This window comes from Etheostoma cragini, chromosome 14, assembly GCF_013103735.1.
Source record: "Etheostoma cragini isolate CJK2018 chromosome 14, CSU_Ecrag_1.0, whole genome shotgun sequence".
Lineage (NCBI taxonomy): Eukaryota > Metazoa > Chordata > Actinopteri > Perciformes > Percidae > Etheostoma > Etheostoma cragini.
The window spans coordinates 21973713-21996917 of record NC_048420.1 but is presented as its reverse complement, the minus strand read 5'-3'; the positions used below and the strand labels follow the sequence as shown (position 1 = coordinate 21996917).

Below are 23205 nucleotides of genomic sequence, written 5' to 3'. Positions count from 1 at the left end.
GAAAATGTCTTAAATCTTTGAATTCCGCTCATGAAAAATGGGGGCAAAAACAAGTGTTGCTTTTATAATTTTGTGCAGCGTGAGTACATCTTTTAGGTGTAAACATACAAAATGTCTCCATAACTCCATTCTCAGTGTATGTGCGTTGAAGGTAGTAAATTGATCACTTTATACATTTATTTTTAAAGCACTTAAGGCAAAAATTGTTCCTTTAGCAGGATCTTCTTTAGAATTGTTGCATTGTTTATATATACTGCATATTAAGGAAGTGATATGCAAATGACATTTGGCAAGTGGCATCAACTGGATGTGTATGAAATGTTTCATTGTCTAGAATGTTATGTCTGTATACGAGTATTTATTGCCCTCTTGTGGTGAGAGTAGGGCAGTTTTTATGGGTGTAAAGACAAAGAAATCCCCAATAAACAATGAGAAATTCTGTTTAAAATTGAGATTTGAGAAAATATGCTTTAGAAAATACAAAATGTAGTCATAAATGCCTTAATAAATAAATAGAGAACAGGAAGTGCGTCACTTATTGTATCATTTTATTTCTCAAATGTACTGTATACCTTCACAGTTTACAAGACAGTTTTAAATTGGAATACACAGCAAAATAAATTAATTTGATACAAAATTAAATTTGAGAAATAATAACAATAGTGTTATGGACTTGTTACTCATTCTCACCTCGAAGCTAAACTGTCTTTCAGTCAAGTTTTCCACCAAACTTTACATTTAAAGAAGTCCAAAAATACATGAAAGACACATACAGGCTCATGAAACGCACCGAGTGACCTCTTGGAAGTCATTTCAGCCTTCACATCTCATAAACTATGATTATTCCTGCTACTTTTTCAGTCAAAACATGTCAAAAATGTATTTCCAGACACAAGGAAGCAGCTGTTTGTAGAACTAAATGCAGCAATAAAGGTGTGTGTTGAAATATTTCATAACACAGCCCCACACACGTTTTCTTGTATAATGCCTAGAAATACAGAGGAGACATGTTCAATTACACAACAAATCCTGAACAACTACAAATCTAAAACCGGGAAGAGAAAGCCACCATTGGTTACCGAGTTGATTGATAGTGCAGTTCTTGAACAGCCGTATCAGATTGAAGCCAATCATGCTTAAAATCACTGGTAATAAATACTGCCAGGTCAACCGCGTGATAGTGACACTGTAATGAAAGTTGACCTGAACTTTGTCGGATTGCTGCATCAATAAATAATCAAGCAATAAATCAATCAATCAATAAATAGATCCATAAATAGTTACTCATGATTGTAACACTCTAATATACAGAATATTTCAAGGTTTATCTGTGATTACTTCTAGTATTTACATCAGCACAATATACAGTATAGAACACACACATACACACACACACACACACACATGCACACACGCTCTGCCTTGTACAAACACAAACACACTTACTGATAACCCACAGTGACGTCTTTCCTGGATCAGTTCTGTCAATGATTTACAGCTCAACACTCACATCTACAGTAATTCTTCAGATTCATTCAGATCGTTTCTCAGACTTGTGCATGAAAAAGAATACGACTGCTGGCCTTGCCAATAGATTTGTGTGCATTATGTTGTATTGCATCCATTTAAACCATGGCTATTATATTGATTGGACATGTGTAGTTCAGAAGGGGAGGACTTCAATTAAAGGATCTTAAAAGTTCTTTTGCATGTTTTAGCCTGACAAGTTATATACATGTAACTACTGCTCATTTACCAAAAGATTACATTAGCACTTTGAGATTTTTGCGAATATAAAGTGCATTATAAATTAAATTTATTATTATTATTATTATTATTACATAAAGGGTTTATACTGTTTCCTACTTTTGAGGCTGTCATTGTTTTCAGCCCACCACATTTGTCAAATTAATGTTATTATAAGCTTAATAAGTTAGGAAGAGGGAACTCTTACGACTAAATTATTGTCTCATTATTTGGTCTTCTTTCTTCATAAATTCAAGGACATATGACATCTGAACTTTGAGAGACAGCTGCTGAAAAGCAACACAAGATATTACCAAATTCACATCATCTTTTTCACGTGCCTTTCAACACAAGATCTTTTAAAAGTCCCTGCCTACAAAACTGAAATACATTTTAATTATCTATTGCAAGGTTGACGGCAAATTTAGCTGAGGGTACCTGAGAACCAATGGCCGCCTGGAGGTGCGTAATAAAGCAATTTCAATCGATGCTATGTTTTGGGAAAAGTTTTTGCAACGTATACATTTAAAAGGCTAAAACATGTCAAACTACCCAGTGTGATGAATGCATGGCAAGGTATCAGAACAGGAATGGATTGTTTTTGTTCAATGTCTCACCCGACCCACTGCCTGAGAGAAACTGGGGACTCCCCCCGCCGCCCGGTGGAGTGGATCCTCCCAAGTGAGCCTCTCCTGCTTGGCGATATCCTCCATAGAAACTAGACTGACCCATTCCTGTCCCCAATGACAGGGAGTCTGCCAGAGGATTCCCCACCGGGATTCCAGAATGCACAAGTCCCACTCCTCCAAAGGGGGGGTTCACGTTAAGGCCCATTTGTGGACTCCCTCCCACAGAAACGGATTGTACCATTCCAGTTCTTCCCATGTATGAGCTCATGGTATGGGACGGTAGCTGAAATAGGGGAGTTTCACTGGAAGGATTAGCAGCTCCAAAAGTGGGAGAAGGTGCACCGAAGGAGGGAGCAAGGGTGGAACCAAAAGGACTGCTGTATGATGTTTCTGGAAGGAACCCCCCTGCAACAGTCCCTGATTTGACCACGGGGGCAGATGTCATGCCCCTGGCTTTGAAAGCGCCTGGGAAATTAGGAGGAATAGGAAGATGGAGGAATGAGGGGAAGGAGGGAGGGATGTACAAGTATTCCAGCAAAGAGAAAATTCACCAAAGTAGAGAAGGGTGGAAAGAGTTAAAATGTCTGCTGGCTATATACACTAGTCTCTATACTGAACTTCAACAGGTCACTAATACTCACACACAACAACATCTATACACTTTACAGCCATGGGGCAGGGGTGGTTAGGCAAAACACATAATCACAATACACTTTTCCATACAAACCTATTGATAAATATTCATTTGTCACTCATACTTTCTCTGTCATTCTCGCACTCTTTCTCTCTGGACTACAGTTGAACAGTAGTGGCAAACATTTCACCGGGGAATTGCTGAATTATAATATTTCAGTGATTTTCTAGTCATTGAAGTTGACCATGCATCCGTTTGAATCAAGCGCACCACAAATAAATCCACATTAAGTTTCTGACGTTTTCAAAAATGGTATTGGTCACGCAGAGTGGAGCATTTTTTCCGTCCTTACCGATGGCTTGTGTCTGGGCGACGAGCTTGTTGGCGAGGGGGCGCTGTTCGGGTTTGGGGTTAGAAGAAAAAAGATCGTCCAGGTCAACAAGCGATGCCCCCGCAGAGCCCAGAAACGACGTAGTCTTTTTATGCAACTTCTCTTCTTGCGCCGTTTGCTTTCCTGTAATACAATAAAAGGTCCAATTCTACTCTAAAAGGTGTTTTCTTTTGGGGACAGGTCAGGGAGGAAGAGAGAGCAAAGCGGAAGAGAAGTTTAGTTGATTAGGATTGTTAGCCAACTGCTGAATGATGGGAAATGGAGGTGAAAGGGAGAATATGGAAGAAAACGGTCACACATGCAAATGACCATTAACCCTTGTGTTGTCATTTTTATAGTTTTTAATTTCAAAAATATGAGTTTGCTTTAACCAAATTTCCCAACAATAACATGGATTCACATTGTATGGTATGGAACCCATACAAAATTCTTTGTGGTAAAATATACTTAATTTAAAGATTACTTCAATTGAATATTGGGTGTTTTATTCAATTTGATATCATTTGGTTTCAAAAATTTTGACCAGTCTGTATATCACTCAAAATCCTAAGATCTTAACTATTAATCAAAAAAACGTATGCTTTTTTAAACAAAAAAAGTTATAATTATATATAAATTAGGTTTATTGACCATGAATTTAAAAAAAACAAAAACAAAAAACATTGATAAGCGTGAAAAATGTCAACGGAAAACGTTCATGGTCGACGAGAAGACAACACAAGGGTTATGTGTATATAAGAAAAGCATATATATTTCACACATAAACAAGCACAGATGCAGGCACATAAACAGTTAAGTTTTAGAGTCATTATTCTCAGCCGTTCACCAAGCAAGCTGGCATAGACTTCTATTGATTCAGAACTAGCGTACATTTTGGCAGACTAAGCAGAAGAGTTACATGATTTAATCAGATCGGAGCATTTTATTGCTGAATATGAAAAAGAGGCAATGACATTTTCCTCTTGTCAATAATGGATGGATCACAGAAATAAGCTTTCAGACAAAGTGTAAAGTGAAATGTACCTGTGTCATTGCTAGGTGCGTTACTTGGAGCACCCCAAGGATCACTTTTTTTAGATGCACCATCTCCAAAGGGGTCACTGGATGAGGAGGAGTCTAAGGTCGGAGCAGGTGAACCCCATGCATCACCTGTGCTAACTAGAGCTGCAGCTAAACAGGGAAATAAAGCAAAAAAAACTCAAACAGGACAGACCAATACTATACAGATAAGACATAAACTTCAGTATAAGGGCTTTATTGTATAGTGTAGAGATAAAATACTCTAAACATAACGTTCACTTTAAACCATATCACACAGCCTTCTCCATGTAATGTAAGTACTAGTGTATGGGGGGAAGATCATAACCCCTGTCTCTGTTCAAGGATGGTCTCTGGCGTTGGATACAAATGGCGCTACAATGACTAATGGTCAATGACTTTTGACATGTCCTCATGAGCGTTTTCTGATGTTTCAGACTGATCTCGTGAAATGGCGTACATATGACACCCCATATCGTATGGCATTGCTGGCGTATAAATCCCAAATCCTCGCTTTTTAGCGTATTCAGCGTAGACATACACACGGATAGCTCAAAATGCAAACAAGTCACACGCCACTTGGCTTAAGAATGTCGGAGTGTATGTTTAGACAAAGTCATGATGTCATTTTGGACGTTTACAGATAGCGAATGTCTGCTTCTGGTGCTCTTTAAAGTCTTACTCAGGGTCCTAGCCATTTCACAAATAAAGTGTTAAACACAGCAGTTCCAAATGACACTTAATGGGAAGCCTACTACCTGACAAAAAATATTTCAATCATAAGTCGTAACCACTCAGTCGTTTCAGATTCTTTATGTTGAGCTATTGTTTTTGTGGTTTTTGTGTGAGTGCTCCTTGCTTTGACGCTGCTCTCTGGCATACAATAATTACACTTTGTAAAGCCAGTAAATCCGCTAGGTGAAGAGTTCAGTGATAGATGATTCTGGAGACAGAGTGGTTGCGTCGTACACAATATATGACCATTTTGTCATAAATTGATCGAGTTATGATGATACCTGAGAAAGCTAAAGAAGGCAATGGGATACGGAGGAAAAACTGGGAGAAAATGCAAAGTGAATTGGGAGTTTAGAAGCATTTATTTGTTAGTTTCTTACCTGGGGCTCCCCATGGGTCATTGTCCAGGTTCGATGTATCCTTAAATGCATCAGAATGATCAATGGGTGAGGAGAGGCTCGTCCCATCCCCCCAGGGATCTCCGCTCTTTGTTTCCTTTGGAGCAGATGGCGGCCCCCAGGGATCTGATCCGGTGGCAGGTGGAGAACTAGCAGGGGCTCCCCACAAATCTGCACTGCCATGGGGCGAGGTCACCGGAGGAGCATTGAAGGGATCCGAGGCATCACCTTCTGGTGGACTGGATGGCACTGTGAGTAGGTCCTCTTTAGGGGGTGTTGTAACTGCAGCAAAAGGGTCGTCTTTGGGTGGTGTTGTTGCTGCAGCGAAAGGGTCGTCTTTGGGTGGTGTTGTTGCGGCAGTGAAAGGGGCGTCTTTTGTGGGTTTGGATGGTGCAGCAAAAGGATCCTCTTTGGGTGGTGTTGTTGCTGCAGTAAAAGGGGCGTCTTTTGTGGGTTTGGATGGTGCAGCGAAAGGATCCTCTTTGGGTGGTGTTGCAGCAGTAAAAGGGTCGTCTTGGGGAGGTTTAATGGGTGTAGAGAAAGGTTCTTCTTTAGGTGGTGTTGTGGAAGCAGTGAAGGGGTCATCTTTAGACAATGCTGGGGCTGAAAATGGGTCTTCCTTAGGGGGTGTTGAAGCTGGTGCAGTGAATGGATCATCTCTTGGGGTACCGAATGGGTCATCATTTGGGGCATTAAAAGGATCGCGCTTTGGAGCATTAAAAGGATCATGATTTAGGGTGTTAAAAGGATCATCTTTTGGAGCATTACATTTGTCACTCTTTGATGCATTAAATGGATCCTCCTTTGGGGTGTTGAAGGGATCATCCTTTGGGGTGTTGAAGGTGTTGAAGGGATCATCCTTTGGGGCGTTGAAGGGATCATCCTTTGGGGTGTTGAAGTTGTTGAAGGGATCATCCTTTGGGGCGTTGAAGGGATCATCCTTTGGGGTGTTGAAGTTGTTGAAGGGATCATCCTTTGGGGTGTTGAAGTTGTTGAAAGGATCATCCTTCGGGGCGTTGAAGGGATCATCCTTTGGGGTGTTGAAGTTGTTGAATGGATCATCCTTTGCGGCGTTGAAGGGATCATTCTTTGGGGCGTTGAAAGGATCATCCTTCGGGGTGTTAAATGAATCATCCTTTGGGGTGTTGAATGGATCATTGTTAGCCGAACTGACGGGATCTGGTTTATCTTTTGGTGCAGCAAATGGATCCTCCTTGTCTTTGGGTGCATTGAAGGGGTCTGAACTATCTTTTGGGGTGTTGAACGGGTCATCTTTTGGTGCTGCAAAAGGATCTTCTTCATTCTTTGGAGCAGCAAATGAATTTTCAACTGTTTTAGGCGCTGAAAATGGATCTTCCTCAGTTTTAGCTGGAGCACCCCAAGGATCAGTGCTAGCTTCTGTGTCAGGTTTTGCTGATGTGCCCCATGGATCTGTGGCCTCTTTAGGTTCTTTCACCTCCTTCTCCTCTGCTTTCTCACCTCCCCAGGCACCCCCTTTTGCGTCACTGCCTTTCCCGGCATCCTCCCATTTCAGCTCCTCTTCACTCATTTTGGCCTAGGATAGTACAATTGCAATATAAGAGAGGTTAACACAAAGACTTATTAATGGCATCATTAGCGGTGTAACTAAACATGTTCTGTTATACTGATCAAACCGATTTGTTTAGGTTGAGTAATCGACTGCAATTAGTAGTAGTTTGAGAACAACTCCGCAATCTCATTTCTAATGCTCCATTTTTTGACTGAAACTTTTTTCTTTAATGTTGTGTAGTATGTGGATTTTGTAGGTACTTTGTCAAAGGGCTGTCAAAATAACTGTTTAGGCTATGGATTTTGGTGTTGTTCTCAAATTATTACATTATATTACACTGGTGTAAAGTGTTCAAACTATTGTGTCCCCTTGCTAAAAGCTGACCCCTGTACTGTGTTTGCTATTTTACTTACCCTCCTCTCTGCGTCTTTCTTTTCGGCTTCCTGTTTAAGACGCTCCTCTTTGCGGGCAGCGAAGGAAGCGGCCAAGTCAGCCACTGAGGGTATGTTGTCTAAGGATGGAAGCCCTGAGGTCCCGGGAACGTAGACTGGCTTGTAGTTAGGATCCGTGACGGCATCCGTGGATGAGGCTGGTTAGAAGGGGTGAAAAAGAGATTGAATGAGATTTGTGTGAGAGACAGACAAATAAAGAGAATTATACTAAAACAGTTCAAACAATAGGCATTTAGCAGATGGGCTCACCAGCAGAACCTTTGGACGTCTTCTCTCTGGTCTTGAGGGCAAAGTCTCTCTCCTCCTTTAGTTTCTCATCATCCTCCATAAGAACAAGGACCACTTTGGCCTTCTCTCTCACATTTCCACCCTGGAACAGATATGCATAGATTAGACTTTGATTTGACTTTGGCACTTTGTGCAGAATGCTATCTAAGGCTTAAAATCCCTTAAATGGTTCAAGTCTAAGCCTAAAAGTGTCAAGCATTGTTACTCTGTAAAGCTTTTGAAACAAAGGGAGTCTTACATTTGTTTGAGACACAAAACTTGAATCTCAATCTGTTTTCATTCTTTAAGTAGGTACTTAGTCTAGGGGTTAAAAGGTGTATGATGATATGAATAATATAGTACCAATAATGGATAACCTTAATGCATTGTATGCAACCTTTGAATAGATAATTAAATAGTCACCTGATCTTTGCCATCTTTTTCCACAAAGCGATACTCTGTGAGGGCTTTGACAATGTAGATGTTGTCTTTCATTTTCAGGAGCACACGATCGTCCCCGGTCTTTAACAGGTACTCCAGCAGCGTGAGGGACTGGGATGAACAACAACAAAAAAGCATGACAATAAACAAACGATGATGAATATCACAGAATGTAAATAAGCTGATTGCAACAGCTTCCATATAAGTGTGGAATTCAAAGAATAAAATAACAAACACAAAACTAAAATCTGTGTAAAATCACAGATTTGGTAGGAAATAATAAATAATATGCAATAGTTTTAAAAACGCAATGCTAGTAGTGGACACTAGTGTAGCGTAATGTGCAAATACAAAGGCACATTGGTGCTGCAGTTTATGTTCTTACTACAGATCAGATAAAGTACTCATATCATTGAATGTAATGGAATACAGAGTGCTTTCACTTAATGGCAAGGCATTTTAGTTGAGGTAGAACCGTTAAAACAACAACAACAACAACAAGACAACGTTAAGATTTGAATCTTTTAAACGATGGGTATCCCTGTACATGTTGTAGGACTATGCAGTTAATCTATTTTTAATTGTTATTACGATTTTGGCTCCTAAAGATCATAAAAACAGAGTGATCGAGAAGACTGATTATTTTGCACATTACATGTTGCAAGTAAACTTTTATTTTGTCTTATAGTTCAAACTGTTCTATAAAGAGAAATTTCACGGATCAAAGTATTTTCACTGTTGATTTGTTTAACAAGTTTTGTTTATATAAAAAAAATTATAATCGCAACCTCTTTTCAAAAGTCAACGAATAATCTTGTTAAATAATAGTAATTTCAATATTGACAAAAATAATACTGATTGTGATTGGTCCCATAATCGGGCAGCCCTAACACGTATATGACGCTAATAGAGAATATCCAGGTTTTAATCGCATATTCTAATATTTCTTGCTAAATCAAAGGGTAGCATGACATGCTAGTAACAAAAAAATATGTATGACTATGTGTTCATTGTTTGAGACCAGAGACATGTTTATCATGTTGGTCACAGCTATTGTTTAAAAAAAAAAAAAAAAAAAAAGCTAATGATGATTCTTTGGGTGATCTTATCAGCCTGAATGTTATAAAACATCCAAATGAGACACCACACCGGGGTCTGGTGCTACAGGTCCCATCCACATTTAAAATAATGGCTGTATTTGAAAATGTCCTGTTTCTATAAATACAGTGAAATTAAGGTTGACATAACAGCTTTAATATTAACTGCATGAAATGGCTTTTAAACTACAGTCTTGGTACATAATACAGTTATTATGCCTTGTTATTGGTACCTTATGAATGTGTCTCCAGTTCTTGTCGTCTTTCAGGCGCTTCCAGAGCATTGTCATGATCTCGTTGCAGGCCACCACATTGTAGGTCAGATCCGACAGGTCTGCCATCTGAGTGCTGGATGGGCCCCACGGGTCATTAGACGTCGCCTCTCTCACCTACAAAAGAAGCAAAGCAATAACAGAGTGTAAATTGTTATTTCCCCAAAGGTGCTCAATAAGGAGTACAAATAAGTATAAATAAAAAATGAAATGAAGCAAGAAATGTCAAAAATGTAAGGTTGCAACCATCCAAAGGTCAGATGCAAGCTTGTAACAATGAAAGGCTCAAAGTTACAAATTGTGGCACCGCTTACAGTGTAGCAAGCCATCCTTGCCGTCATCTCATTTTAACAAAATGATAATTAAATATGTTCTGCCAGGCTATTACAGATAATGTTTCATCAGATCAGCATATTTGCCAGAAAAACATTCCCACATTTCCCTGATTAAAAAAATCTATTAGGTTATTTAAGACGGTTAGGATTCAAGATTATGGCTCACTGTGACTGAAAAGAACTGTATGGGTTTACTGCTGTACATACTTTAAATTAATGGCTTGTTCTATTGACTTTGCACCTCTTTAACTCAACTGTCCCTTGGGCGTGTACATCCTTTCAAACTCATATTGTATAGACAACAAATGGTTTAAAACCCCACAGCTGTATCAAATGTCACATATATAATGTTAACTAACAGCAAAAAATGATGCACAATACATCTTAAATGGATATTAACCACTAAGTTTAAAACATCTCTCTCGCCTTTTTAACTTTCTCCTATCAAATAAAGCAAAAACGTTCTAAAAATCCTTTTGAAAAAAAAAATGCATCTTGAACAAGAAGGAGCAAAATGTTTTTCCTGCTGTAGGGGAAATGTAGCTCATTTATTACGGAAAATATAGCAGTTTGCCAAGTCTTTCATTCCCCTTGAATTCAGTTTATTTTACCTTGACCTCAGCCTCAGAGTAGTTCTGGACCAGGTTCTTCAGCTGTCTGCGGAGCATAGAGGACGTCATGGTGTCTGGGGGGGGAGGTGGGGAATCAAACCACCGGGATCTGGTTCAGAAATAAACTTGTGAACAACATTGCATGCATACAGAGTCACCAGCACAGAGAACAGCACACACACACACATTGACATTCTTACACACAATCAAATAAAAACACACACACAAAAAACACATACACTGTAAAGTATGTGTGTCAAAGATGTATTTTATGTTGCTTGAGTGCTGGTCTAGTAAGCGTACACCCTGCTGCTCTGTCTTCCCCCTGACTGCATTGACTGTCTCGGGCTGTCCGAAACCAGATCCTACAGCTGCAGGGAGGAACCAGTCAACATAAAGACGAGCCTACGAATGGGTTGGCACTGAGTGACAATGGCAAGCTTACATTTATGAATGTGTGACTGCAAAGCTACACTGAAGGAGTGGCTACACCCGCTGTATGTGACAGCTCGTGACAGTTTATCATAATCACTGCCAGAAACACAAATCCTCATCTAAGTTAGCTAGCAATGTGGCTAAGCTACAAGCTAGTTAGCTGCCAGGATGCTGGTCTGAGAAAATATGGGTTAAAACGTCCTTTATAGTGCACGTGGGTGAGCAGTCTAAGCCCTATTAACTGTAAGTCGACGTGCTTGAAAGTAAGGTATCTGTAAAGATTCCCACTTTGTCATTTCAGGACCTCGGAGAGCGACTGAGGACGGCCAGCTGCCGTCAATATGGCTAACGGGCATACGATGTTGTCAAGCCAGCTGAATTGAGCTTAAATATTAGACTGCAGCGATAAAAACGAAGGGTCTTCTATCGAGAAACTGCCACTGCTTTAAGTTCAATATGTCACCAACTGGCCACGCGTCATTTTGTGCATTAACTTTGAATATTTGCAGCAAAAATGAAAGACTAACCCTGAGTAGATCTTCAGGAATCTTCGAGGATACGACGCTACGACGACTTCCGCTTCCGCAGTTTCAGCACCTGCAAGTCCACGCCCCCTCACGATAATTGTTGTTATTTTTTCACAGTAAAATACACAATTTTGTTAACCTGCTCTGCGTCTTTTCACCTGTGATAATAATAAAAAGAAGAAAAATAGCGGAAACTCTTATTTTCCTATAAAATAAAAATGTTCAGCAGTTTCACGAGAGTAAAGTGCTATTTGTGAGGCATTTCAGTAGACTGGCTGTCACGTAGGCCTATTTACTGTTATATTAAATATGTTATTAAAACACACACAAACACACACACACACACACACACACACACACACACACACACACACACACACACGACCCCCTCCTCTGAACAGAACCGAATAAATGAGTCACAGCCACAACTCCCACATCAATAACAGTTGAGTCAAGATGGCGGCCGAGGGCGAGTACGAGTCGATCCTGTGCATGAAACCCGATGTCAACGTTTATCGCATCCCACCGCGAGCTTCTAACCGCGCATACAGGTAAAGAAATAACCTCCGGGCGTTAACGGCGCTGTAGACATAGGGTCTAACGGTGTTTGGTGTCGCTCGCTGCGGACATTTCACTTTCACCGCTCGCTGCCTCAACATGCTTCCAAATCATGAATAGGGGCTTTATTCTGTAATGTATGAAGAGCGGAGATGAAAAACGTGTTTCTAGTTGTAAATATGTTCACGGTTGGATTCGTGGCTGGTTCTTCGCCGCTTCGTTGTTCAGAGCGGTGGAGCTGTCACAGATGTGACGGGGCTGTTTGTCATTTCGCCGGGTCGATGCTGGCGATGTGCCAGGACAATCCCACTCTTTGATGACAACTTGGATGTCCCCTTTACACAGTGACACTATTGATTTGGGAACAAAACGCTGTTCAAGTTTTCTGCGAATATGGCTCGAGTTTGTTAATATAGATTTTAACTTTGCTCGATATGCAAGCACATTTGAGACATTATTACTTTCTGGGTGGGCTTGCAGGAAGATAATACCAAATAATCATATTACATGCATCCAAATGACCACCAGCAACCTCATATTCTTGTAAAATGTATATTATGTATCCTTGTTTGTGACAGTACTTTGCTTTATTGTTTATTTCCTTTGTAATATGATTATGTATGTTCTGATAAAGTTCCTTTGACCTTTGGAATTAAAATAGCCTCACATCATCACATACCCTTCACCATACCTAGAGATTTGCATGGTTTTATTTCAGTCAGCCTAATAGCTGGTTTGATTCGTACCGAGAGATGATTTGATGGAAATGCATGCCAATCTCTCTCTCGATTCCTTAAAGAATGGATTTTTCCAAATAAAAATAAAATAATTAAGGCATTAAGATCAATTTCCAAAAGATGTCTAATGTATTCCTCGTTTTAATCAACTTTAGCATGGGTTTCTAAACTTATTAGCAGCAGCACTGTATACATTTAATGAGTAAAATTGTAGTCTAATACCATGTTTGTGTACAGGGCAGCTGACTGGAAGCTGGATACTCCAGACTGGTCTGGTCGAATGAGGGTCACCGCCAAGGGCCAAGTGGCATACATCAAACTGGAGGACAAGACCTCAGGTAGGACCTCATTGGATCCTGTACTCTAAAACTCCAGTACATTAAGCTCATTCCCATTTAAGCATGATAACCTGTGCATGACTTACCCAGTACAAGTGATCAGAAGTCCTGTGGTATAATGGCTACCTGCCCTGCCGCCAGGGACTTCTGGTGGATTCATTTGAAATCCATGTCGGACGGTGTCATTCCAATGAGGAGAGACTTTGTTGACGGGAGCAAATAGGTTTATCCATCACACGATGCACAAGATTTAAATGAGTATTTGGCAATAAGACTCCATCGCTATGTAAATAATTTTTATAAGGAATAGAGAAGCCATGAGTAGGCTTTTTGGGACTAGTCTAGGTCACTCTATGTGGTTAGCTACTAATGTTTACAACCTAAGTCATGCTATAAAAATGACATGTGAGCAAAAGATGAATATGCAGTACATGAATTGTTTCTTACTGTCAATCCATACAACATTTACTTTCGTCCGCCATGTTTCTGCGTAATATGACATCAATCCGCCAAGTCACGTACAAAATGTTTGCCAACTTCCCGCGTTGTTGGTTTCCAACTTAAGGAATTTATCTTTCCAATTATTCCGACACCACATGAACGCAGCATCGTACCAGGATAAACAGTACAGAAAATAGATAGATAGATAAGTGAATGGATGGTTGACTATTTTGCATGTGTCTCTTGTTATTTCCCCTCATGTCCTGCAGGGGAGCTGTTTGCCCAGGCACCACTAAGGGAGTATCCCGGCGCTGCATTGGAAACGGTCAGCGACTCCAGCCGATACTTTGTTCTGCGGATACAGGATGACAACGGTGAGGATGTGCATGTTGTGAAAATGACTACGATCTACCCGGTTTGAAGGCTTTAAAATTCCCTGTAAGGATGTGGTTTGGAAGTACTTTATGTTGGCTGTTTTGCATGTCAGTTACTGGAACATCGCCTCTTGTTCGCAGGTCGCAGTGCTTTCATAGGAGTTGGCTTCGGGGACCGAGGGGACGCTTTTGATTTCAACGTGGCTTTGCAGGACCATTTCAAGTAAGCAGTGACCCATTGGTTTCAGTGTAAAATGAGGGTTAATGTCTTCTTGAAATCAATGTTACGTCACTTTTAAGAACCTGGAGCTTGGTTACAGCTTGAACATTCACAGTCTATGAACAGAGGTGTCAAGTAACGATTTATAAATACTTTATCTTAATTAATTAGAATTTTTGGTATCTATTCTTTACTGGAGTAATTATTTTAAAGCAGACTTTTTACTTCTACTCCTTACATTTTCACACAATTATCATTATTATCAATTACATTTTAGAAATAGCCTCGTTACTCCTATTTCAGTTCGGCTTGTTTTCATTCCGGCTTGTCATCGTTAAATAAAAAACCAACAACAAAAAACCTATCCACAAAAATCGCATCATCCGGACAGAGTGAATTTGGTTGTGGTTGGATGACTAGTATTAACAAGCCCAGCCAACCCTTCTGCATCCCTGCAGAAAGGAATGATATGAAACTTTTGACACCTCTGGCAATGAATGCAGGACTGAACATTTCCCATTTCACACACAGGCTATCATCAGTTGTCCTTCCAAAGTATTGACAGTGTTAATGTTTCCCTCTGCCCCCCAACCATCTGCAGCATAAGCAGTCCAAGGCAAAACAGGATGCTGTCTTTGAGATATACAGGACTGTACTTGTGGAAAGCTGCGTGCTGTAGTTTTCCTGGAAACTGCTGAGATGTGTTGTTTATTTGTGTATATGTGCTGATGGGTTTTGTTTGTCTCTCTGCCTCCCTGCAGATGGGTGAAACAGGACACTGAATTCAGTAAAAGTGCTCAGCTCGGGGATTCAGGACCAAAACTGGACTTGGGCTTTAAAGAGGGACAAACCATCACACTCAACATAGGGGTAAGAACCTCAAAATGTCCAGATTTTACTACATTTTCAGAACATTTTAATTATTAAAACCATTGAGTGCAATACGTAATGGTCTTCTGGTCTGTGGAATTAGCCTGCAAGTAATCACATGAATCAGAAAGGACATATTCTTTTAACAGGCTTTTTATAAATACGTTCATGCTGCCTGTAAAACAGAAAATAGAGCTCAAGTGTGAATGGAGAAGCAATGCATTTAGGACTGTCTGTGATTCACACATCTATCAAGTCATAATTTCCAGTTTGCTGCCAGCTTTGTACCACAGGGCTCTTATAAATCTACGTTTTCTTGCTGTTCTTTAGTCAACACTCCATCAATCACTTAATTAATTTGTCCTCAAAAGGCAATTTGGTTTTGCAGTAGGGAAAATCATCAACAACTGATTATTAAACCCAAGGAAATAAAAAGTTTGTGCTTTAAAAAAGAAAAAATTAAGCTAAATGTTGTAACAAAACTGCTGGTTTAAACTCTGAGAACTTCTGAGAGTGAGTTAGTTTTCTTTTCTTTGTCTCTAGCAAGGTAAAAAGAGGGATAAGCCCCGCCCACAAGGCTCAGGTGGGTTTGGACTGCTCCCACCACCACCTGGAGGAAAGATAGCCCCTCCTCCTTCGTCAGTTTCGTCCAATCACAACATTGTAACAGGTAGATGACCCCCTCAGTCGGACTAAAGACGCACTTGTGCTGTGCATCGGTAGTAGTGTTTGTCAGTAAACACAGCCAACGTGCACTTTTAATTTGGGTGATCGAGCAACTTAACATCTTTGCAGTGTGTGTGGGGGACAGCTGTATTTCACATTGAGTCTTTGTGCAGCTTTAACCAACAGGAGTGACCTATTTTCTTAATCGCTGTGGAAATTAGTCGCTTGTTAAATGAGTCTTCCATTTTAGAGCTTCAGGCTTCAGAAAATGAAGTGAAATGTGTGTCAGTTTTTAATCTGCGTCTAATGAGCTCTGTATTTCTCCCTGTATCTCTGTCAGACTGCCTGTTGGAGCTGGACAGTAGTAACTCGAACACTGTGGTTCAGTCAAACGCTAGTTCAGATCTTTGGGGAGACTTCTCCGCTCCGGCAAGGTAGACAACTTGTTTTTTTGTAATATATCTTGTGTGCCAAAAGTATGTGGACAAAACAATACATACATAGAACATATGACTCAAAGACTTTACTTAGGGATTAGTCAGCCACAAAAGCATTAGTGAGGTCCAACCTTAGAAGGTATAGAAAGATGGACAACATGTCCCCCCTTCCTCCCATTGTACAAAAGTGAAGCCAAGCTATCCCAGATATGTCATCTTGTCATTTTTAAACCGAGTCTGCCCAGTAGGGATCAGGTGGTGGAGTTTCATGAGGCAGTGAATAGTGACGATACTCTCCGACCAGTCAGCAGTCTGCGGGTTTTCACGTCACCTGTTGGTATCTCCTCAGCTCGCATGGAACCTCGACGGAGGTGATACTAAAACAAAGTACCTGTTGGCAGATACTAGGAACTTTTTCGAAATGGAAAAAAAAAAGGCAAATAGAGGCGAGTCAGGTACCACGTAATGGAAAAACTCCATTAGTTTATGCATCAACCAGTGGGTCCATCACTGATGTTGAGTGTTAAGCTCTGGTGTTCCAGTTCATTCTAAAAGTGTTGGATGGGGTTTGAGGGCAGGTCTCAGTGGGGGACACTTACGTTTTTTTTCCACACCAAAAAAAGTTATTTCCAAATTAGTTAGTTATATTAGTAATTAAGGGGACTCATTATAGTAAAAAGATGTGCCGGTGAGCTGTAAACTGTTCCCTAGTCTGTGAGCAGCAACATGTCAAACAGATGAATGTCCATATACTTTTAGGAAGGAATGTAAATGTGCTTGCTGGGTGATGTGTACATTTTGTGCATATTATACATTATACACATTTGACTTTAAAATGGCATATTTATTTAGTTGACTTAGTTTAGTATGTTTTTCTTTTATTTGTGAAAAGAAAAAAAGGGTCATTTTTCTAATCAGTGATACGTTATCAGATTACATAGATAAAACCCAACATGAGTTTGTGTGTTTCCAGCTCCGTTCCACAACAAACCCATCCACAGGACTCCGGAAACTGGATCCAGTTTTGAGTCCTCGCCGGCTATTCCGCCAGTTTTGGCGAAGTGATTTCCCATCTCACCTGCATCTGTGTCTGTAGCTTCCTGTGCATCCCACTGAGAGTAACTCCCGCACACTGATCCCAAAGCAGAGACGTGAAACTTCACAGAGCTGTAACAGCAACTCGCAACATCATTTCATTCAGGAAGAATCCGAGTCCTTTCAAGCACTAATCTGTTTAAAGCCATTAAATGATATGAGCCATTTCCAAAAATATTTAAGGGCTATGTGTGACGTCCTGAGAAGCAGGTGTTCCTCTTTTACTTGTCTACGTCACCTCCCCAGCAGATGGCTGTCTGTGCAGAGCTTTATCTTGTGACCTGGAATGTTTTTCTCAGTGCAGCGGCTCCCTCTGCAGGCAGTCCAGAGTGCTACACCTCGGTAACCTGCTGTGAGTAGAGAGCTGCTCCGCTTAAAGGTGCTCTAGCCGATGTTGGGTGACGTTACTTCTTGTTAATAGTATTTTCAAACAAAGCAAGGCTGGCTCGCCCCTCCCGCCTACTCATCTTGCCCTCACTCCCGTGCTTCTGCACACTAACCCCCCCCCCCTCGTGAATCCTTCTTGTCTTTAATTGGCTGGAAGGTTTTGTGCAGGTTGACACAGTTTGTTTTTGTTGGCGTTTGTGGAGCCTGGGCTGTCTACAGTGACCCTGTTGTGTGTGTGTGTGTGTGTTTTTTTTTTTTTGTTTTTTTTTTTATAAAGTGTGTTCTGGGGACAGGCAGCTCGCAGATAGTGAGATGTTTTCTGTATGTGACAAAAAATGTTGTAGCCTAAATAACCGTGTGACATCGCTTAGAGCACCTTTTGTAAGCGAAAGGCTACTTTTAACTGTAAGATGTTTTCTTTTCTAATGAAACTGTGATTTCATACTTTTTTTTTCTTGAAATTATTTAGAAATGACAGCATCAGTCTGTCTAACTTATTTAAAATAAGTCCTGGAAGAACAGTTGAAGACTCATAATACTTGGATTTTTAGACGTAACATGGGATTAATTGACTCGTCCCCATCCCCACACTGATTCAGGGGGCGGTACTGCCTCGCCCACGCGTCTGAAAATGTATGTATTTAATACGACTACTGTCTTTCTAAAGAGTGGTTTCATTCTATAGTAATGCAAGGGGATTTAAGGGTGTGACTTTGAAATGTTCAGATTAGCTTTGCTTTATGGGATCTTGAAATTGAAATTGTCCAGATTTCAGATGAATGCAGAGGCAACCCTGTGCTTGAACCAGAGTTTCTCAGTTGTTTTTCAGCCAAGGACCCATGATACAGGATAGAGAACAAAGCAGGGACCCACTCATGTATGGCCCTTTTAAAAAAAAAATAATTTGACGTAGCCTATTTTTTTTTATACTTCTATATTCTTTGTTATGTGAAATAACCCGAGGCATGTATTAGATATTTGACAAATGTTAAAGATTATTTGCACCATTTCACAGAATATCCACTGATAGACATTAATTCAGTTAGCTGCAACACTGTACCTCAACAAAATATCCAAGGCAAATCAAGAGAAAAGGGCTAATTTAGGAACACAAAGACACACACACATCAAAAGATGATCTGATGATCAGATGATCTGTGAACTATTTCAGATTTAAAAGTTAAAATAGTATTTGGGAAGCCTTTTGTAACACAAAAATGATTACATTTCCCAATCTGTTAAAACTTTACTTCAAGGTATCTACATATGTGTCATGACACTGTCATAACACATGAACCTAACCAAATCTTGTCATGACAAAACCAAATAACACGTCCTAAAAGAAGTGTTTTGTCATAATTGTTTATGACTTGTTTATAAGGTTTTATGACACGTTCATTACAGTGTCATGTCACTGTTATGTAGATACCTTCAAGTAAAGTGTAAGCCATGATCATTTCCATGAATGAATCTGAAAACCTTTCCCTTTGACCGGTATTCATGGCCACAGACACCAGGAATTATCCATTGCGCAGTATTTAGTGTGTTCATAGAATCACAGAGCTCACTTACAGTGGGATGACACACTGTAGGTAGAAAAAACCATTCCTGTCTGCCGTATTAAATCTATAAATATGTTTACAATGTGAAATCACATTTGTGTTTACAACTGGGTGGCTTATTTTATTTGTAACACTGAAATCAGTAGCCAGATCCAGACATATATTAATTTGTCATTTATTTACAGTTTACATACTTTTAATGCATTTATTTGAATAAATACATAAGCCAAGAATGAAACCTATCTGGCGATGGGTGTTGGTCTACTGGCAGCAAATGAAAACTACTTAAATACTTAGAGGCTTTCTTAATTGCTTTTTTTCACCTCATCCCAAGTAACATGGCTATTTACAAAATCCAGTTGAATTGAATAGACGAGAGTAGGAATGTCAGACTAGTTCTACAGAAAGTCCTATTAGTCTCAGACTATGTTACTCTCCTTAAGGCCCAAGTCTGAGACCAGCAGAGGAAAGATATGATTGTGCATATTGTAACTTATAGTAAACTGTTAATGTCCACCAGATTTACATTTAGCTGCACCTCCCTAATGAAATGCTCCCCTTTCTGTAACAACTGCTCCTCTGTTTACATGAAAACATGTTTTGAGTGTTAGAGTGGAAGTGGAGTGTGATAATTACAGAAGTGCACATGTAATCTGTGTACCCGCTTTTCATGTTTGTGAAATGACAATGAGGCTTTTGTAATGGCAACTTGTTAGAGGGAGCTGTAGTTGAAACAGAAGAAACAGCCTTGTTCATTCATTAAGTGCTGAATGTGAAAAGAAGTAAGAAATATCTTTATAAACCGCACAGGAAGTAAAAATATTTGGAGTGTAAAGGAGGTAGTTTGACATTAGGGTTGGGCATCGTTTGGATTTTAACAATTCTGATTCCGATTCTTCCTTTCGATTCTGATTATTTGAGGGGTGGAGTTGAAACGGGTCACATGCTTATTTCACAAATAAGAGTAAAGTTTTCCTTTGATTTAATGGTGTTATGCAGTTTTACAGGGCTTTTCTAACATAAAATAAAGCCACACTGGAGCGCTGCTTGCTACGGCAACCAAGACTTAACGCATGTTAATGAGTGGATTTGTAATAAAATTATCCAAACGATTCGAATAAGGAAACGTAATTTTTTTTCTTTTTATTTTTTTTTAAACCATCCCAAATATGAATCGGTTCTCGATGCCCAATCCTATTTGACATTTTGCTAAATGCTCTTAATCGCTTTTCTTGCTGAGCGTTCAGTGAAATGATCGATATCACTCTCATGTCTGTGGGGAACTAATATGAATCTAACGCCAACAGCCGGGTAACGTCGCTGATAGCTTAGCATAAAGACTGGAAACGAGGAGGGGGACAGTTAGCATGGCTCTGTCCAAAAGGAACAAACATGTCTCACTAATTAAAATGTATCTGGTTTGTTCATTTTTTCCAACTATTCCTTTTATTTTATTGTAATACTGAGTGACTATACCTGAAGGACCTGATGCAGTTATCCCCATGTTGCATATTTCACACTTCAAAGTCTAATTATTAACAATGTTCTTTTTCTGAACACACGTACACTGTTGGAGGTTTGAACACACACCCCAGTCTCAGGACAGATGGCGGGGAAAACAAAACAAATGTCTTGCTTCATGTGATGAATGTCTTAATGGCAGCAAATGATATGTTAATTTGTGCTGAACAGGCTTATGGTCGACGGTGAATTTAGACAGTGTTTACAGGACTTTGACATATGAATTGTCATAAATACTATGAAATTATGTTGTTATAAATGTTAGTTTGTTGTGATTAAATCACATGAACTGAAATTAAATTAGCATTAAGATGCGGGGCTGATTGAGATGACATGTGTTTGCATTGCTCGTGTTGCTGGCTGAAATATAACAAATGTCTCCCATTTCTCACTCATTCCCCTCTGGCTGTAAAATCACTGGACTAACATTTTTTCATTCATGACCAATTTATTGAGAGAGGCAATAAATCCTTTCAAAGGACATGCGATGTCTTGTTTTTATTGTGAATCCTTAGAGCTGTTACGCAGGGATGACCTCAAATTCGGATTCCTTCAGACTGCACTTCTATGAGAGTAATTATATTTATTTTTAGGTTTAATTGAATTATTTCTCTCCTGCTAGATTTGGGATAGCATTGACAACAATCCTGAGGGTGGTGCCAAAACTCTGGAGTAGTAAACCATTTATAAAACCAACTATCTCTAACAGGATGTGACCCCACATCACCTACAGTAAGTGTAAAAATCAAGACCTAAGAACTTGGAGACTACAAAAATGCCCAGGGCTATTTATTGATAGTATACAGCAGGTTAGTGTGTCAGGGACTTTAGTGGAAGTGAGATGTATTGCAATGACCTCATTGGGCAGTAGCTTTTAGCTTTGCTGACAGACTGAAAAAGAGAGCGGCAGACAGCTGGGCGGACCGACTGAGGCTGACAAGAAGAAACCAGTGGCCTCTGCTGAGCGTCATCAGGAACTCAATTCATCTTTCTCTCGATCTCGTTTCACCTTCCTTCAACTCAGAGGCCTTTTTAGCATTCTGGTGTAAAGTGTGACACTGAACATGTCTGGTCCGTGGTTTGTAGGCTTGTGTCCCACTCCTCTTTTTATCTGGGTCACCTCCTCTGAAGCCGAGTAGCCCATCTCTCCAAAACGTTTAATTGGACTGTTTGATGGATTCATTTGGATCCTTGTCTCAGCCAAACATGCATTAAACAGAAATTCAGGACACAATACACTTGATATCCCTGCATGCTCGCTGAAGATTAAGTTTCCCCGTCCAGAGGACTTATCATCATCATCATCATCAGTGTTATAAGGGATCAGATTAAAAGGTTAAACCTGTAACTCACATGCAAAGAGCGTAACACGGGATTAGTCATCACACACCAACATGGGGTCAGTCTGTCTGTCTGGTCTGTCTGGTAGGGGTCAAACAGAAGGACAGGCAGGCTGATGGCCAACACACTCCTGTAGGACTCATAAATCACTAACGTCTAATCTTAGCTTAGCATCACTTTTAAAGCTACCTACTTCAGCAATTAATAAAAAAAGACAGACACATATACATGTTTTTATTTGGCTTAAGGTTTTAAAGTTGGGAATTCAGAGCAGGTGCCCAGAGGTGTCGCAGTCAGAAAACAACATTACAAGAGCTCTGCTCGCCTTCAAAGCCAGATTAGGAGCCAGTGCTTTTTAGCCACAGTAGTTGCAGAAAACAGTAGTCCCAACAGAAAATCAGCAAACTTTCCTTGCTATTTCAGCGCACGCTAGCTATCCAGCTTTGTGGAATTTTTCAAAACAGTCCAGTTGTATTCTTGCAAATTGTGACTGTGCAAGATCCCCAGTCTTTGCAAAACCTTAATGTCTGTGACTAGAAAAATCAATGACATTATGACAGCTTGTCTTCGGATCTGAGATTGTGTCAGACTTTAGTCTTTTCAAAGACTTTTCAGTCTTTTGTGTATGGTAGGCAGGAGACATTTTGTCAGAGTAACGCTGCTAGTAAATATGCGCTGGTCTAAAACAAACCTGGCAACAGGACCTGTAAAAAGTCATTAAACTATTATTAATAGTACTAAAGTACTTGGGATTCCGTCCCTGTGTCCTATAAAACTAGACTCTGCCACACTTATTAGACCTTCAGTTATGGGATAACAGTATACATACTTTTAATAGCCGAAACTTGTAAATTCCACAGTGGTAACACAATATCATCATACGTCATATTAGTCTGCAAGTCTGCATTTATTCATTGCAGTGTTAAAATTATATATTTATGTTCTGTCCTCTTGTCAGCTTCTAGCCTTTTGTTTATCTCTTTCTCACTCATGCTTTGGCAGGACAAACACACACTCACAGCACACAGCCCTGGAATACTTGGCTACACAAAGCATTAATGCAACATATCAGGTGAAACGTCAGGAGGGGAATAGTTTACGGCCACCGGCCAGCCCCCC

General features: G+C 40.0%; 2 protein-coding genes and 1 long non-coding RNA gene across 6 annotated transcripts; 2 read left to right on the top strand and 1 right to left on the bottom strand.

The window, feature by feature from the left end:
• Nucleotides 1–2045: 2045 nt before the first annotated feature.
• LOC117956608 (epsin-1-like) lies at nucleotides 2046–11717 on the bottom strand. 4 transcript variants are annotated; one of them, XM_034891747.1, is made up of 12 exons: nucleotides 11540–11636; nucleotides 10821–10948; nucleotides 10578–10693; nucleotides 9593–9748; nucleotides 8245–8373; nucleotides 7804–7924; nucleotides 7516–7691; nucleotides 6479–7126; nucleotides 5554–6292; nucleotides 4424–4570; nucleotides 3362–3523; nucleotides 2046–2840 (listed from the first exon to the last, which is right to left on the bottom strand). In XM_034891747.1, the coding sequence occupies exons 3-12, from the start codon at nucleotides 10644–10646 to the stop codon at nucleotides 2326–2328; spliced, it is 2862 nt and encodes a 953-aa protein (XP_034747638.1). In that variant the 5' UTR covers nucleotides 10647–10693; nucleotides 10821–10948; nucleotides 11540–11636; the 3' UTR covers nucleotides 2046–2325. The 4 variants fall into 4 exon arrangements, with proteins under 4 accessions (XP_034747638.1, XP_034747637.1, XP_034747639.1 ...); XM_034891746.1 differs by lacking the exon at nucleotides 10821–10948 and having other exon boundaries at nucleotides 10578–10686; nucleotides 11540–11717; XM_034891748.1 differs by lacking the exon at nucleotides 10821–10948 and having other exon boundaries at nucleotides 6650–7126; nucleotides 10578–10686; nucleotides 11540–11717.
• On the top strand, nucleotides 6278–6616 carry LOC117956611. Its single transcript, XR_004659321.1, has 3 exons — nucleotides 6278–6413; nucleotides 6447–6518; nucleotides 6561–6616. It is a non-coding gene; the product is annotated as an uncharacterized LOC117956611 (long non-coding RNA).
• A 162-nt stretch (nucleotides 11718–11879) lies between the features above and the next one.
• On the top strand, nucleotides 11880–17688 carry necap1 (NECAP endocytosis associated 1). The gene is made up of 8 exons (XM_034891751.1): nucleotides 11880–12090; nucleotides 13072–13172; nucleotides 13883–13987; nucleotides 14129–14210; nucleotides 14969–15077; nucleotides 15621–15747; nucleotides 16084–16177; nucleotides 17154–17688. Exons 1-8 carry the CDS (start codon nucleotides 11996–11998, stop codon nucleotides 17206–17208), a joined length of 768 nt encoding a protein of 255 aa, XP_034747642.1. The 5' UTR covers nucleotides 11880–11995; the 3' UTR covers nucleotides 17209–17688.
• The last annotated feature ends 5517 nt before the right edge of the window (nucleotides 17689–23205 follow it).